The sequence below is a fragment of the Artemia franciscana genome, chromosome 14 (assembly GCF_032884065.1).
Source record: "Artemia franciscana chromosome 14, ASM3288406v1, whole genome shotgun sequence".
Lineage (NCBI taxonomy): Eukaryota > Metazoa > Arthropoda > Branchiopoda > Anostraca > Artemiidae > Artemia > Artemia franciscana.
The window spans coordinates 17262936-17282195 of record NC_088876.1 but is presented as its reverse complement, the minus strand read 5'-3'; the positions used below and the strand labels follow the sequence as shown (position 1 = coordinate 17282195).

At 33.7% G+C, this 19260-nt stretch overlaps 1 protein-coding gene across 5 annotated transcripts in view; it reads right to left on the bottom strand.

The window, feature by feature from the left end:
* Positions 1 to 278: 278 nt before the first annotated feature.
* The window catches only part of LOC136035406 (serine protease filzig-like), a 71490-nt gene continuing 52508 nt past the window's right edge, over positions 279 to 19260 (bottom strand). For all 5 annotated transcript variants that reach the window (XM_065717191.1, XM_065717194.1, XM_065717195.1 and 2 more), the window contains 4 exons: positions 16731 to 16917; positions 11244 to 11512; positions 2704 to 2858; positions 279 to 779 (listed from right to left, as the gene is read on the bottom strand). In XM_065717191.1, coding sequence (XP_065573263.1) covers positions 609 to 779; positions 2704 to 2858; positions 11244 to 11512; positions 16731 to 16917 — 782 coding nt within the window. In that variant the 3' untranslated portion in view covers positions 279 to 608. The remainder of the gene's footprint in view (positions 780 to 2703; positions 2859 to 11243; positions 11513 to 16730; positions 16918 to 19260) is intronic.

The window sequence follows — 19260 nt, the reverse complement described above, 5'->3', positions numbered from 1 at the left end:
TTTTGAAGACCAAAGCTTAGATATGGTAAGTGTCCACATTTTAGTTTAAGCAAATCGAATTTTAATTTATGCTTAGACAAGTTATTGGGATAGAAGATAGTCTGCTTCCACTTTATTCGAAGGAAAGTGACAAAAAACCAAAAAAAATTAAGACTTTAATGTTTTGATGGACCTCCTGGATTCCGCCCTTAAATAGGGCCCCACAGCTTTTAATTAGCAATTAAATGCAATAAAAGCTATTTCGTTGACTATAATGAGGACTAAAATATCCCTTCCTGTTTTTAATAAAGTAAAATACTTTTATTTACACATAGTATACAAACTTTTTACACAAAAACTTCGAAAAAGAGCTAACTTTCTTACTATTGTTTCCATCTACAAATACATATGAATTTAAAAAAAAAAGTACTTGTAAAAACGTTGGTTTAAGGGGTATATCACTGGTTTGAATAATTTGTAATAAAAGTTTTAGCATCTATGCGGACACCTAATATCCTTAAAAGCCACCTATTTAGCCTTAGGTGGGGAAAAGCATAGTTGAAAAGTAATTCACTGGTTTAAATAATTTAAATGGCAGTAAATGTTCTAAATCACAGTTTGGAACAGGGCTATGGGAAATGTGTACCAGTCACTCTTGATATCCATGGCTTATAATAAGTCATTCTCATGTAAACACCGGGTAAATTAGGATATGCACATTTAATACCGTGAGATACGGTACCGACTAGAATCCATCTACCATCTTCGCTTTTCATTTGCAGTGGACCTCCACTATCTCCCTGGAAAAAAATTTAGTTACTAATATAGATTGCATCTGCAGCAATAATGGTATTAACCACGTTAAAATTTAAGAGCCTGACACGTTAGCAAAAATTATTTGTATTCTTAGAAATATACAAAAAAAAGTAAAAGCAGAAAGTCAAATATTTGGCTATTTTTGGCAGATATGTTTTCTTACTGTGAATGAGTATTTTATGTTATAATTATTGTAATACACATAATACAAATATACAAATGCACATGGATGTATGAACTATCAGCTCATTCCTTAAGCATAAGTTTAAGAGATGTCTAAAACCTATCATTTTAACTGGTTAAAGGACTTGTGGTACACTGAGGACCTGCATTTGCGTGACAGTGGTAAATTGCTGAAAAAAGAAAAATATCCAGTGGAAAAGTTATTTTACAAAATTACTGATATCAGCAGACAAGAACATTGATTAAAGTCAAGTACATCATATAAATCGACATTTTATTTTATGCATATATTTCGAGAGAATAAATTACATCATTTACGTTCTTGAAAATTATGGAGGTCCAGAGTGATTGTATCGTTTTTAGTACCTATGCCGCATGCAAAATTACACATGATGACAAATGACTGAATAGTTAAAGAAAAAGGTAAGGAACAAAAGACAGCAAAAACTCCTGTTAGATGACAAAGCAAAATTAAAACATGGAACAGGAAATAGTGAAAATCACATTGATTTGTAAACGAAAATAATGCACAAGGAAATCGGCATTTACAATACAAAGTAAAATTTTAATGGAACAAAGGAACTGAGTCTCTGAAGAATAAACAGAAGAAGGAGTTGGATCTTAGTTTTTATGACTTGAGCAAAATTATACAAGATGACAGAAGAATCAGAACAGCTAAAGAAAAAGACTTGGAACAAGAAACAGAAAAACTATATTTAATTGCAAACAAAATTGTGACTTGAAAGTAAATAAAACGCGATAAATACCCTATTACTTAATTTAGATATTTTAACAATTACAATGGAATGAGGAACGTATTATTTTAGTGCATTTAAAGGATAGATAGGAAGGAGGAATTAAATTCACGCCAGAATTCCTTAATTCATCTAAAATTGCTGATTTGTCACCCCATGACTTGACACTAAGGAATAAAACGAAATTTCTGATTTGACGCCTCATGAATTAAAACTAAAGAAGAAAGTGAGATATATCCTCACATACAGATATTTCTCTATTTATTTTAAGCTTTTATTTCATTCCTTACTTTTATCTGAAAAAAATTACAATTTTAAGTTGCTTTTTTAATGATAGATATTTTTGTAGATATTTTCTAAGAGAAATTATCTGAGGATAGTTTTGAGGATTAACATGCTTAAGGTACTCAGGTATTTTATCTTTTATGCATAGTGAATTGATGCCCCTTTCGAAGGTATTGACCTTGTTTGGTTTTTCAGTTATGTGAAGTTAAGAAAAGTCCAACATCAAATTCTAAAATCAGTAAAAATTACTATGAATAATGAATTAAGAAAGCCGAAAGGAATAAAAATCCTAATGAAAAAGAAACCAACTTTCACTTTCTCTATCTTCTATAGAGGCTTAATTGATACCATAATCACAAGATACCACCTATTCACCAAAAATTATATTCGGTAGTTACATCTTCGAATCTCTAGCATTGTATCCAAAATATTTTCAAAATCACACTTTTAAAACTTACAACTTTATTATTACATAATTTGTTTATTCCTTCCTATTTAATAATCCTCTTAGTTATCCGGCTATTTCCTACATTGTTTCCTGTGACTTTATCTTCATTCGTTCACCTTTCCTTAATGCCCTCTTTGTTAATAAACAAAGTCCCGCTCCTTTTTTTAAGCGGTCCCAGTCTGAATTTCAGCAACCGATCCAATTATTTGATAAAAAGATATAGAAATTGAGGTATACCTCACAGGAGTCTTTAAGGCCTTCTGGATAACCCGCACAAAGAAAGCTGTCTAAAACTTTTTTCGTATGACCAGCCTTCTGAAACATATCGTGACACTCTGAGTTAGTCATTATCGGAACATCTACTTCTTGTAAAACGGTTGGCGTGGGTCCACCTATAATTCAAAACAACAAATTATCTATGTGTTTATTTACTGCTACCTAATAATCAAAATAAATAGCTTCCAGAAAGTTTCAATATTATACACTTTAAGGTATTAACAGCTTTCCAATAGTCTTCTTTTTTTTAATGGCTGACCCTTTCGAGCCTAAGATTGGCGCAAGATATTACACGACCTATAATAAATACAAGTAATCCGATAAAAATTAAAAAAAATCATTTTTACAAGAGCATCATATAAGAGACTTTCAAAAAACATAAAGAGAATTTCTACTAAAGTTAAATAAAGCCTTTAACATTCTGTACAAGCCTACAAGAAGCGATATAATTTATAAGAACATTATCTACCGTAAACTGGAGTTTAGACGTTCAAAACTGAACAATATCGTCTCTGTCCACCTCTTCTTTTTGTTTCTTGGCTACTCTGTCAACCCTTTTCTTTCTTACTCTGGTTATCTTATCAGCCTCCTCTTTTTGCTCCCTAGGGTTTCAGTTTTCTATCATGATTTGTCTGGTTTCCTCCTTTTCTTTTACCCTTTTTCCCCAGCTGAGTAATACATAACTTCCGCAAAATCCTAGTTTTTAGATTTTTGCGACCCCCTACTCGATCCTGAGCTTTTTGTCAAAAGATTCTTTGTTGCGTAATGAATACATTATGTAATTTTCTTCTATAAATTACATACATTGAAATTTTGGAGATTTATATCACGTTACTAAAAAAATACAAATGAATTTACATTGTCAGTTTAATGTACATATGCTGATATTTGCGACCCCCCTAAGTTATAAAAATGAAAACATTTAAAAATTATTTTTTCAGTAAAGTACAAATTATGTTCTGGCCTTGGGAAGGTATAGGGATTTTGAGCCCCACTCACGTTAATTTTTGTTGTTTTTTTTTAGGTTGACTCAGTTATTTATTGTAATTAAATAAAAAAACAAGTTTTTTAAATGAAAGTAAGGAGCGACATTAAAACTTAAGACGAACAGAAATTACTCCGTATATGAAAGGGGCTTTTCCTTCTCAACGCCCCGCTCTTTACGCTAAAGTTTGACTCTTTCTCTTAACTCTACATTTCAAAACAATAAAAAACTTTAGCGTAAAGAGCGGGGCGTTGAGAAGGAAAAGCCCCTTTCATATACGGAGTAATTTCTGTTCGTTTTAAGTTTTAATGTCGCTCCTTACTTTCATTTAAAAAACTTGTTTTTTTATTTAATTTCTGAACGTTTTTGAATCAATGCATGTTTTGATTTTGGCTCTCCGCAGAGGAATAATTAAAACGAAATTTGTATATTTATTTTTTTTTGGCTAAATGGCTTTCTCATAATTTTGATCGAATGATTTTGAGAAAAAAAGAGCGAGGGAGGAAGCCTAGTTGCCTTCTGATTTTCGGTTAATTCAAAAGGCAACTAGAACTTTTCATTTTCTATGAATCTTTTTATAAGTAAAGGATATACGTAACTTATAAATTAGCTTACGTAAAGAACTTTTGTATTCTCATGTTTTTATTACATACTAGCTGTTGGGGTGGCGCTTCGCGCCACCACAACACCTAGTTGGTGGGGGCGCTTCGCGCCCCCCCCAAGCCCCCCCGCGTGTGTAAGTCGTTACGTGCCATTGTAGTTGTGTCCCTGTGTCCCACCTGTGAATATAGATAGATATATATATATATATATATATATATATATATATATATATATATATATATATATATATATATATATATATATATATATATATATATATGTTTTTAACTACGTAAAACTTGCGAATATACAACATTCTTCGCTGTCCCATTGTCTGTGCATATAAATAGATTGTCAGGTTTACCGACTCTTGAACATGCAATATATAATTGTCCATGGGAAAAACAATCCGTATTCAGATCTATACCTCATTATTCTAATGATTGCCCTTGAGCTTTGTTGATGGTGATTGCAAATCGAACATTCCCTGTGTCCCCGTCGTCATTTATATATCCCCTTGTGTCCCCCGGCGTCCCTGTTGTAGTTGTATATTCCCTGTGTCCCGGTCGTAATTTTGTAGTTGTGTCCCTGTGTCCCACCTGTGAATATAGATTTATACATATATATATATATATATATATATATATATATATATATATATATATATATATATATATATATATATATATATATATACATATATATTTATATATATATATATATATATATATATATATATATATATATATATATATATATATATATATATATATATATATATATATATATATATATATATATGTTTTTAACCATGTAAAATTTGCGAATATACAAAATTCTTCGCTGTCCCATTGTCTGTGCATATAAATAGATTGTCAGCTTTGCCGACTCTTGAACATGCAACATATAATTGTCCATGGGGAGAACAATCCGTATTCAGATCTATACCTCATTATTCTAATGATTGTCCTTGAGCTTTGTTGATGATGATTGCTAATCGAACATTCCCTGTGCCCCGGTCGTCATTTATATATGATGCCCCGGTCGTCATTTTATATATCCTGTGCCCCCCGGTGTCCCTGTTGTAGTTGTGTCCCCGTGTCCCGTTCGTAATTTATATTCCCTGTATCCCGGTCGTTATTTGTGTCCCGGTGTCCCCGTCTGTAATTTCGTCAGTCGACAAACATGACGTCAGTCGACAAACAACTTCATGACAGAATAATGCTCAATCCTCATAATGACGTCAGTCGACAAACATGACATCAGTTGACACACAAACATGACGTCAATCAACAGACATACAACTTATTTATATATATATATAGACATAGATATAGTTTCTTTTTTAGTTTTTCTTTTTTTTAGTTTTGCAGCTTTTTTAGTTTTTTTAGCTTTTTTTCTTTTTAGTTTCTTACCTTTTTATGGCACTTGGTACTAACCAAGTGACATATAGCAATCGCAAATTCTGTCGGTCTGTCGGTCAATGTTCATTCTAACATTGACAGTTGGAAAAATCTTCACGTGCCAAGCATACTAAAGCTTAACAATTGATAATAAACCTCAAAATTTTAAGTATCTGTTATAAGGTTTTCGAATTACTTTAATCTATTGTCAAAATATTTTGAAATATTTATGCAATTCCCAGTTTTTACATTTTTAGTTTCAGTTTTCTTTTTCTTCTTTATTTTTCAGACGTAAATACATATCGCCGAACCTTTGTTTTTTTTAACTAAAATCTGGTAGGCATTGATGACCTTATCCAAGTCAAAATCCCAAACCCAATCATCATCGCTATCATTTTCAGTTTTGATACGTTTTGACTCTCGCTGTCTAGGTTGATCTTCATCTAACTGCGCAGTTTTGCGTTCTTTAGCCGCAAGCCTTTTGGCATTAACTCTTTGAGCAGCTTCCTCAGCTGTTTCTTCTGCCATTGTAGGATTTGGTAACATTCTATCTTTTTCAATGTTTTTCAATTTGTTAATGTTCATTCTAACATTGACAGTTGGAAAAATCTTCACGTGCCAAGCTTGCTAAAGCTCAACAATTTATAATAAACCTCAAAATTTTAAGTATCTGTTTTAAGGTTTTCGAATTGCTTTAATCTATTGTCAAAATATTTTGAAATATTTATGCAATTCCCAGTTTTTACATTTTTAGTTTCAGTTTTCTTTTTCTTCTTTATTTTTCAGACGTAAATACATATCGCCGAACCTTTGTTTTTTTAACTAAAATCTGGTAGGCATTGATGACCTTATCCAAGTCAAAATCCCAAACCCAATCATCATCGCTATCATTTTCAGTTTTGATGCGTTTTGACTCTCGCTGTCCAGGTTGATCTACATCTAACTGCGCGGTTTTGTGTTCTTTAGCCGCAAACCTTTTGGCATTAACTCTTTGAGCAGCTTCCTCGGCTATTTCTTCTGCCATTGTAGGATTTGGTAACATTCTATCTTTTTCAACGTTTTTCAATTTGTTAACTTTCATTCTAACATTGACAGTTGGAAAAATCTTCACGTGCCAAGCTTGCTTTAGCAGAACTAGTAAATTTTGCTGTAGCAGTAGTATTAGTAGTAGTGGACATATTGCCTTTTGGTCTATTGATCTTTCCCTCTAAGTATCTCTGAAATTTCCAACTTAATACACAAATCAATTCTTAAGATACGCTTTTTTTATAATCTAAATGCACATTGTGTCTTTTCTTAGTTCGAATTTGCCATCAATATTCCTGAAATTTTTCTTTCAAAAACTTAGCCTTAGTAGTACTATTATCACAGAGAAGTTTCGGTGATAGTAGAAACAGTGTTAGTGTTGTATTAGTAGTAGTAGCAGCAGTATTAATAGCAGTAGTACCATGTGCATATTGCCTTTTGGTAAATTGACCATCATGATGCCTCAGGAGTTTCACCTTGACAACCTTAAGCCGTACCAAAACCATCGTTGATAGACACTTTCCACACCCTTATGACGCCCCCTTCCCCTTAATACTCTAAGCCTTACAAGTTGTTGCAATTGAAGTAATAGTTGGACTAGTTTAGTAGCAGTAGTAGCATGAGTAAGAATAGAAGTGGTATTTGTGTTAGTAGTGACATGCATATATTACCTCTTTCAATAGATCTTTCCATTTAATTATTCTCCAAAAGTTTCAACTTAATACCCAGATCAATTCTTAAAATCAAACCCTTTTGACAATCTGCATGCGCATTGTGTGTTTTGATTTAGTTCAAATTTTCTACAGCATTCTGTGAAATTTTCACCCTCATACGTGTAGTCTTAATTGCAATAGTATCATAGTAGTAGTGGTAGTAGTTGGAACACAAGTAGCAGTAATAGTATATAATTATTAGTAGTAACAGTAGTAGCAGCAGTATTAACCACAGTAGTAACGGGTACATTTTGCCTTTTGTCAATTGAACATCTCACTCATGATGCCCCTGAAATTTCCTTTTGATATGATAAGCCGTTTCAATGAGTTAATATGCTCTCATTATTTTCTAGGCTGGTATACCTACACCAGGTGCCTACAAAATTTTGTGACAATCTATGTAAGCTCCCTAAAAATGGTGAACGTAGGGGTAATTATAGCGGCTGAGCCCTATTAATATACTTTCTCCAACTTTGATTTAGACAGCTTCATGGGGGATCTTGGCCTCAACGCTGAATTTATGGACAATTTATTAGAACAAGTGCCAGCAAGTGAGGTCAAGAGGGTGCTAGATGAGCCGGTACCCACCCGTCACAGTGATATGGAGGTACCAGAACAAAGTGTAAGTGGCTCAATCCGTGTAATGCCCAAATTGCGTTTAGCAGATACCGCTTTGCGGAATATTTATGTTTTAGAGATGTGTTTGGGAACCCTTTCAACGCTCTTTTAAGTGGTAGTATATATACGGATCTGTTAGACATAGGACACTCCTACGTCAACAAGATTCGGGCACTTCTCGAAAACCACATTTGGGAGCCGGAAGGGGGGATTATAAACAGTATTAAAGCATCTATCGTGCTAAAAAAATTAAACGAAAAGACTATGAGTTATAATGTGAGTTATGTACTCACATTAACTACAAACAGAAATACGGAAGCTTCACCTGTACATGTACAATTTTTAGGGCGTTTTCTCGGATTGGGTGGGTAGTATTTTTAATAGGATAGAAAATCACAATGAAAATTGGAGCGGGTCAGTTGTTTTATTTATAGAAAATTTAGATTTAAGTGTAATAAAGTTTAAAAAAGGATTTGTTTTAAGAGGTGGGAGGGGAAGGGTAATTTTAGAAAATATAATGCTGATTAAAGGGGGTGTTAGGTGTAAAACATTTTGTTTCGACACGGGCTCAGTTAATTTTTTAACTGTAAATTGGTTTATTAATAAAACATGTGTGTACAAAATCTCTGCGTCATTTAGTTTTTATCTTCCACGTATGGGTAAGTATCGGAAACGATAAGCGGCGGCAGCTCGTCAGGATTCAACTTGCATTCATCTTGGCATTCAAAGTCAGGATTACATCTTCTACAATATAATATAACTTCAATTTTGTTAATCTCTTCATAAAGTCCATGATACTATTCTGATTCAAATTTTAAAATCCATGTGTTTCAATTTGCTTATTTGAAGCAATGTCAAATATTACATTCTCATATATAGAATCACTAACTGTAACAGCCAAATAAAAGTTGGTAGGCTGATAAACATAGTAGCCTGTATCTTCAGAGCGATGTCGTATAAACAAGACTCAATTGTTATTCCAATAACTGAAGCGAAGACCATGTTCTTTTTCCCAAAACAATTTAAAACCAAGACGATACTAGTCTCTTAAAAATAAACTGAAATCTCGTCTCGAGTTTTTGCAATCAAGCCAAGGTAGGTCTTTCCTCACTGATCATACTTATTATAGTGATAATTGGAGCATAGGAAACCTCTAATTTGAGAGTCACAAATCTCTTCAAGACAGGAATTACAGTCTTTAATTTGCACTTCATATCCTCTATGCAATTTACATGGGCTGCATAATCTACACTATTCATTATATTCATCAACAAAAGTACAATTCGCAAGGGATGACCAGCTATCCAATATGTACAAACATAATCAACATGTGTAAAACCTTTTTCGATGTTGCGATGTTGACTGTGTCTCTACTAAAAAGGCAGTGACTGGGGAAAATGAAAGTCTTCTAGGAGAAGGAGGAGTGACGTTTTAAAACACGTTTAAACAAGATTTTTCGTATTGTTTCTTGTTGCTTTGCAAAATGGCCGTCTAGATAGTGGTTAAAAGTATAATCATAATATCATTTTGTTTTCTTTCAATTAATATACCAATAAATTGAGTAAATACATCTGGGCCATGACGTAAAAGCTTCATGCAATAGTCCAATGATAGAGACTCATTTCTCATTACATCTTTAAGCATTCTTTGAGAAAATATTTTTATAAAGAGATAATTCTAGAAAATCATAATCTAGAATCAGAAATTTTTTCGAAAGTAACCAGATTCCGTATGAATTTTGTTTCTCAAACCCACTCATTTTTAATCCTGACACCTTCACTATCAATTAGAGACCAACAACAGATCTCACTAGTAACAAACTTACTGTTTTTTGTAGATTCGTCCAGGTCATTGTCTTCGATATATTTTGCTAATGCATTTAATCCGTCGTGTAATCTTTGTATATGCATTATATTCACTTTTGCTGCAAAGTATGCCTGTTCTTCCGACTAGAATTTGCTTAATAATATAATATATCGCGTAAACACCTAATTCCATTCAAAGCATTCATTACTAAATAATAGTATCTTTGATGTTGACACACTGAAATCTTTTTCAATTTTGAAGAAAAGTCACCCAAGATTGCGTCGCCCTCAACCTCAATTAATTAAAACGCACCTGCGTCTCTTAGAAAACAGTCCCTATGACGATTAAAACAGCTGGGTCTTCAATAAGCTTAAAGAAAATGTTGGAATTGAGATTTGAAGGGATAGGGCTGCGGTCAGAAGCCATATGGCGATACTACTTCCTATTATATAAAAAAAATATGTTTTAATAAATTAAAATAGGGCCCCATCTGTCTCAAAATAAGGCCCAAACAAGGTCCAAATAATTTTTTCCCGAACTGCTCTAAACTTACATCTTATGTCAAGCGGACCTAAGAGCACAAATATTTTAGAACGAGGGCACAGGCCTCCTAAAAAAATTTCTCTCTGTCAGCTTGTCAAAAGGATCGATGGTTCTAGCGCTTTTTGAAATTTTTGCCCTTTTTTTCCGAAACCCCCAAAAAATAACTTGATTAATAAATAATTCTACATGAATATAAAATTATCAGCAATCACATTATTTAAATGCAGAAAAAATAAAGTTCTTTTAATCTAATAAGTGTTTTGAAAGGTCTCTTTTGAGAATTTTGTTACTATGAATGGGAATTGTATTTTCTTAGCGATTGACATGAAAGGTTCGAAACAAGTATTCTCATTAAACAATTTATTTAGTCGTGCTCACTTTATATGATTTTCTTTTTTGGAGTGGGGGCTCTCCCTGAATATGGTCTTAGTACATATAATCAATACAAATTATTGGCTTAAAATGCTATTCATACTAACAAATCGAAGGAACACCAAGCCAACAGAGCCCAATACAGCTTCACAAGCTACTCCTCCATCCCAATCTATCAAAACTGCCCTCTTTACACACTCCCGAGGAAGTTTCCATTTCTCTTGAATTTTTCTTTATGAAATACCCCAACCTATTGGGGGAAGGGCCGCTTTTCGATTGTCTCTAGATGGATGTTTTCATCCGCTGATTCAAGAAGTCCATGATTTTAAAAATTCTGATTCCTCTACTTTATAACCCTTATTTTCACGAGTACTAACAAGGTTCAAATCATAAAAATAACAGGTTGTGGAATATTACAAAAGTGAAACTTACTGACGCTTAACTTTCCCCATCCAGATACGATTGCACTTTTACTCACAAATGACCCGACACCTTCTGGTGGTAGGCAGATGGGAACAATATTAGGCTTCCTTGTAATAGGTGTCTCCAATTCAAGTAAAGCCAAGTCGTTTTCAAAAGTTTTTTCAACATAATCCTTGTGTCGTATAACCCTTTTGACATTTCGAGTTTCAGTTGATATTTTGTTCCCTTTGTTACTTATATCATGCTCTCCAAGAAGCACAACGAGTTGACTCAAGAATCTAAAATATATAAGTTGTAAACAGAACAGGCGACGAAATTGATAAGAATGTGAAGTCACGGGTAAATATCTACAAACTAGAAAACAATGTTAACATAAATACAAACCAAATCACTATGCCAATTTAAAACGTTTCAAAATCATTAATTTCAAAGTTACCCATCAATATATAAATGCTATAAAAACTAACTGACTTTTATAAGAGAAAGAACTCTCCGCCCCCTCCCCCCATCAAAAGGGTGTGGTTGTAATTTTTTTATTCATTTTCCCCCCGGAATTGGGGTAATCGTGTCAAACTAGTTGTCGGGAGACGATTTATCAAGCATTTCGTGGCTAAATACTGCAAGTAAGGAGCGACCCAGCTCAATAGTAATTGAAAGTCTAAAAAACAGAATTTTTGTATCAATAGATAAGTCGAAAGAATTTGCTTTTATATGCTGATTTCAAATATATACGTTTCATTAAGTTTAGTCTTACCCATCAAAAGTTACGATCCTCAGAAAATTTGCCTGATTTTAAAAAGAAGAGGAGAAACAACTCTTAAAAGTCATAAAATCCTAATGAAAATCATACCATCAGATTCAGCGTATCTGAGAACCCTTCTGTAGTTGTTTCAGGCTCCTATCTGTAAAAATGTGGAATTTTGGATTTCTAGCCAGAACAAAGATCACGGATGCGTGTTGTTGTTGTTTTTTTTCAAAGGGGTGATAGTAGCGATCCAGTGCTCCTATAGTAACGATGAAGGATTCATTTTAACGATAATTAAAGTTATAATGACTTATTTAAGAGACAAAAAATGGAGGGCAACTAGGGCCCCACTCACGCCCTTTTTCTCAAAATCGTCCGATCAAAATTTTAAGTTAGCAATTTGGTTCTGCACAGTTTAAAGGCCAAGTAACACTGTCTTTGGTTATAAAATAACCCCCCACACCCCCAAATAGCCCCAGGGGAAAGATCTTTCAGCTGTAAAATTTGCCCATTGTTTTTGGAGATGCCTTTGGAGATATCATGAACCCTCAGCGCCCCAGGGAAAAGGTATATAAGTTAAAAGGTTTGCCCATTGCATGCGTGCAGTATTTGTTATTGGGAAGTATGGATACATTTTTCAGGTGGAGGAGGGCGAATTTTCTGCTGGTGGGATTTTCCACGGGGATAATTTTTCATGGGGAGAAAGTTTTTAAGGGGTGAATTTTAGTAGTATCCCCTCAATAGTTTAAGACAGACCCATAGCCACTACTCCTTCCTTCCTTTAATGATTTAAGATGACAAAGTAGTTTAACAGAGATTCCCTCAAGACCCAGGTGTTATTAATTTTCTTTGAGATGCGGGTGCTTGTTACATATTAGGGAATACTTTCTAAGAGATACAGGTGTCTGTTACATTATAGGGGATGTTTTCTAAAAGATGCTAGTGGTTGTTACGTAATGTTTTTCTGATTGTTTTAAAAGACCTATAATTTCATAATCAAATCATGATTTGGCGGGGACCCTGAAGGTTTTTTCCTTGCCCTTATAGGTTTTTTGAAATAATCAAAGAAACTATTACGTAACAGACACCTACATCTCTTAGAAAGCAAACCCTGTTACGTAACAACTACCTGTATCTCTTAGAAAACACCCCTTATTAAGTAACAGACGCCTGCATCTCTTAGAAAACATTATGTATTACGTAACAAGCACCAGTGTAATGAAGAAAAGTAATAACACCGGGTCTTGCGGGAATCGCCGTCAAACTACTTCGTCATCATAAATCATCAAAGAAAGAAAGGAGTAGTGGCTATGGGTCTTTCTAAAATTACTGAGGGGATACTACTAATTTTTCAGGAGAAACTTTACACTGTGGGAATTTTGCCAGAAATCCTATACAAAATTCTTCTCATGTTTGCTTTCTCGTTGCTGACTCAATTTTACTCGTGGAGATTTTAAGGGTAATTGTCCGCGGTAAATATGAATTGTCTAGAAAATAAATCTGAGAGGAGGCCGGATTTTCCCATGGAGAGACTTCCATGGAAAGAGTCAGATTTCCTAGTAAAATTTAAAAAACGATCAGAAATTAAATAAAAAACAGGTTTTTTCAACTGAAAGTAAGGAGCAACATTAAACCGTATAAAGAATTGTTCACAAAGTATGAATTGTCTAGAAAATAAATCTTAAGGGAGGCCGACTTTCCTGAATTTGACTTTCCTTTTATTTGAAAAGAGCTTTGTAGAATAAGCAGCAACACAAATAACATCATTTCTGAAGCAAACGCTTTTGCAGGATCTCATTCTATAATTGAAACTAAAGATATAGCAACATTCTATAACAATTCAATTCTAAAACACGCTACAATAACATTGAACTTTGATGCTAATTCTCCGTTCCAAAAAAATCAAGAAGCACCAAAAATAAAAACAAAAATGACGTCATGTACTATGTTAGCATATCATATAAGCATTTCATATGACATCATTTGAACATTTTCTTATATACTGTCATGTATATCATAATCTTCTTCTTCTTTCCTTTCCCTGGTTCAAGTCCCAAAAATTAGCCCCACCCTGCTAACCAATAGGACGGCTCGAAACATTGGGAGCCCGCATCTATAGCCTAACAATTATTCATACTTCCTCCATTCAAAAACCCTCAAAAATTCTATGTCAGAAACACTAGAACATTCATCCTTATACACGGACCCGTTATGGTTACCTAATACCTTAGGATTATCTTAAAAAGAGCCTTAAACAATGAAACATTTATAGCTCAAAATTAACTTTTTGGGCTTTTTCAATCCCCCATAGTCTTAGAAGCTTTTATCTTGTGAAAGGGTATATTAAACCAGCAGTAATAGCAATGAAAAAAAAAAAAAAAGAACAGACCGTCTTACCTTCCATAGTGACAATTTTGACCTAGATTTTGCAGCGACTATTATAATACTAAGACGTTGTCACGAAATCATATGAAATTAAAACTCAAAAACACACATAAATTGACGAAAATATGAAGTGCTAAATGTCAGAAAATTATACGAATGGCTTTCACCCTTTGCATACAATTTCAGCTCAGCTAGTAGAGTTCCGCCACTGACTCTCACATTAAGCCTAGGACTCAATTTGCTACAACAGGACTCGAACACTTGGCCAAAGAAAATAAGATTACAATTGTATGGTGCCATCTCCTCGGCTAGGAATATCCCCATATCAAGGATCTTCCACCCTTAAACGCAATACCCTTTACGTTGGAGTTTCAAAAAACAACAAATTAAAGCAAAACTTTTAAATTGCTAAAACTGGCTTAGTTTTCCTAACCAAACAAGCCGTTTGTAAATTGTTTCTATTAAAAAAAAAAGGATTTAGTTCCAGTTTAAAGAGTAGTGAACTCAGGATTCCATTAAATCAAGTATTATTTACGTATATTTTACGTTCGATCACCGGATTTATTATGTCTCTAATCTCTCTTTTTAATGTCGTTACGGACTTTAAGGAGAACACGTGTAATTTTTGTATATGTGTGGGACTTAGGCCTCAAACAGAGCGGCTTTGTTGGTAAAACATTTAGCTTAAATTTAGAGACTACACTGTGTCTTATTGTCATTTTGTAGGGATAGATAATCTACTGGATATTTTGTTTAAATGTTTGATCTTCCGGTAATTCGTGTTAGTTTTTAAAGATACATTAGGATAAATATGTTTGGTTCATTTACATTTATATGCTACCCAGCCATTTTTCTCACCCCCCCCCCCAGACCTCCGCACAATACACTTCCACTCAGGTCAAAACCTCAATTTTCAGAAAGCTGAGGTATATTCAGCGGCATTTTAAACAACAGGCTCAAGACTTAACAATTTTGGTCTACTTTTAATCAAAAAGCTCAGTCCTTGTACGTGCATAAAAACCATGATGGCTATCAAAGGACATAGTAAGAACCGAAGAAGGTAGATTGTATATTGTCTTAGGACGCTCATGCTGCATTTTAGCCACAAATCTGTCACTTATGGTGTGGTGTGAAAAATCTGTAAATAACATGTATTTTAATATCAAATACCACTGGTAAAATGTGCACATGCCTTGTTTTGACTTTGATTTTTCTATTGCAATATTCACCCATTAAGCACCAAGGTCAAGAATCTTTGGATGAAAACTACGGTGGAAATTCTGTAGCTATGGCGTTGGGGTTGTGTTGCCTTGGCTGACACTCATTGCATAATGGCCCCATTTTGACTTTAGACGCTTGTTTGCCTCTGATTCTATGCAAATTAATGGTGTCATGTTTCAGTTCTAAATTATTGGTTCAACCTGCCTAAGACCATAGGTAAGCGTCCCTTGTTTACCTCTCATTTCAGGCAATCTAATGGTCCTGTGTCAATTTTAAATTCTTGGTCAACCTGTCTGAGACTCTAGGCAGGCGTGACTTGCTAAACGATAACAAACCATGTATTGATCCAATTAGAGGCACCCGCATACTCCCGCCGTTTACTCAAGCCAAATTAACCAAACACTTGGAAAACTACAGGTTCTATCACTATCTTAGCTCTATGACTATCTAGCTTGGTTCTACTTCCCTAGCAATGACACAAGGGCGGATTTTAGATAGATATATCTATTAACAAATGAACAAACTTCTTTTTTATACAATCTTAATAAGGGAGGAACTAATGCCAGGTTTGCTGCTCACTCAATTGGACTATCTATTTTGGCTTTTTCTACAATTTGCCATGACTTGATGCCCACAACTATTCCATTTTAATTAAACGTGGATTTGAGTGAACACCTAATACTTTTGGATTGTAATTATAATCTGATGTTACTAAACATGATGTATATTTCACTTCTTCCTAAATTTGGGACAACAAGTTTCAGTTTTCTGATTGGTAGTAGAATTTTTTTAATCCCAAATAAGGTACTATTAAAAAAAATTTAACAGCTCTCAAACTACTTATTTTAATTATGATTCAAACTTACTATACTTTGCAGTTAATTTTAGCTTAAGACATGGGGCTGAGTCACTGAAGGTGGCCTTGAGTTACAGTAAGCTAATATTCACTTATGTACAGTATCCAGAATTGAAAAAATAGGAAGTGCTTTATATGGTCTCTTTGCTTAAAGTTTGGTAGAGAATTTTTAAACACTTTATCAAAAATAAATCAATCCAGTTTCATATTGTCCTAGGATCTCTTGTTTCAAATTTTGCTGTATGCACGATAAGATCTTTTAGTCCTTTGTTAAAAGACTGCTACTCACCCTGGTTGACAATGTGCAGCACTTATCACCCATTTGTCTGCAATGAGAACTCCTCCACATTTGTTTTTAGTAAATATTCCAAACCACGATGACTCTCTAATTAAGACTTGCCACGGAAATCGTCCATATGAAGCTTGCTTCCCTCCAACAATTCTTCCTTGAGGAACTAAAGGCTGGACACCGCAATCTACAATTTAATTTTTGATTCTACACATAAGTAACAGTCAAGATACCCAAAATAAAGTATAAACTGATTTGTCAGTGTATTTCACAAAATGACCAATTTTTTTTAAGTGGTTTTGCATTGGTTAAGACGTTAATGTAGCGGGATTAAGCTATATATTTGTCGTAAATGGCCTTGAAGTACAATAAGAGTCACAGGCTAACTCTTCTTGTCAGAACAGTTTTCTCACAGACATTTTGAACAGCAGACAGATAAAGCACTTTACCTTTTTTTTGCAGTATAAAAAAAAAATCTTAGAATGCTTTTAAGCAGCTCAAATTCTTTAGATTTGAAAGTTTAAAAAAGATTCTTTTCAGTTTTTAATGAAATTTTAAAACCTATGCTAAATACCAGGGTTTGTAAAAGATTATTAAGAGTCTTGTGAATTGCAGTTATTTTTCTGAAGGCTGATTTGATATTATTTTTCATTTTAGGTTATAATTTCTACATTTAATTTCATCACAAGAACTCTATTATTATTGCTTGTACATTTTTGCTAAATTCTAAGTAATGATAAGGTAATTCATTAGCCCATCCGCAAAACTTCCTTGCTTAACATCCGCATTCATACCAAAAGAAGATCAACATGAGTTTTTGTTAAAATAAAATAGTAGCATAAGTTTTCCTCCTGAACTCGTTCCAACTTTCCGACGAACATGCACCGGCCGGCCTTTATACATAATAATTATAGAGGGTTTATGCACCCTGCATATTATTATTAACGTTAAACCATCATAAATAAATGTAGACATTAAAATACATTTTTGGAATGAAACATGGACAATACTTCAACAAAAATCGTTAGAACAAGACTTTGTTTTTTGGCTCTTAGTATATACTAATATCCCAGTTTTTTACTCCAGTTTTGGTTTTTCAAGTGGAAAAAAAGGCTATTGATCCCCTTACAAATCTCATGTCCTACGAGCCCTTCATTGTAGGTGGTAGTACAGCATATTTTATTATTCTAAGACGTGCCTGATCTTAGTTTCAAGAGGATTTTGCATTTCATCCAATCGTGGACGAGTCTATTTTAGCTGTTCAACTTAACAATACTTTTCTTAACAAGAACTAGAAGTTTTATTATCTTGTTCCTTGCAGAAATAGTATTCGATAGTGTCTGTTTTTCATACCATAAAACAATTCAAATGTGATTCTTCTTAAAAATCTCAAATGTGATCAACTTTATTTTACAGAAACTAGGTAGATGTCAATTACTGCTTTCATACTAGCCCTAATTCGTCTGTTTAAGACTTTACGAATATATAAATTCCTCGTTCCATGTAACTTTGTCACCTGGTGCTGAGTTTATATAACCAATTATTTTATGTCTATTCCAGCAATTTTTCTTAGTAGTAACTTTCTTTGAAGAGACTAAACATTTTTCTAGCCCTTTCCATTCCAGAAATTCCAAACAAAAATGGCACTCAAACGAATCAATGCCAAATTACAGACACAATACGTGGGAATTAACATCAGCTTTCATAGGGGTTCTTAGATGTCTCTCTAAGACCATCCATCGTAGATAATGTCCACGGGGGAATAAAACTAAAAAAGAAGAATTATCTGTGATACCAATATAAAAATGAGATTTTCCTTATTTTTCAGAAGCAGACCGTAAAACCTCATTTCAAGGTGTCCAACAGTGACAATTTCAGTAGTGTATCTTTTATTTTGATTTCACATCACGTTTGAGGGGTTTCAAAGTCCTTTTCGAAAAAAACCTTTCCGTCGAAACTAAATAATAGCTACCGTTTCCAAATCAGAATCAGTTGGAAACCTTTCTTAATGATTTGTGTACTATTTTATTTTGACTTGGCGTCCTGTTGTGAGGGGTTAAATGATATTTTTCTGAATTTAGTGCTTTGTTTATTCTGAATAAAAGCGGCTATTTCCGAAAAATCCTTTCTGGAATATTTTGTAACTTGTGTTTTTAAATTTTGGTTACTTTGCCACAATAAGCCAAGGTTTCTTTTTATTAAGCTGAAACTACTTCTATAACCATTCCATGGTTTCTTAAGGCCTTTTTCTGCTATAATGCAAAAAAATTCTGTTTTTCCGTATACTTTGACGTTATGAATCTCAGAGCAATAAACAAAACATGAAATACTGAACACAATTCACAAAAAGATCCGTAGTTTGGTAAGGCCACGTTAAGAAAATGAAATACTTGTTGAACCCAGACAAGTCCAAAAATAGTGGTTTCATTTTGCTGTTTTTCTTAGTGAAATACGTAATGGGTAATGTCAGCAATCATTCCTTTGCATAGCAAATCTAGTAGGACTTTTTTTCTTTGATTGGCATCGATTT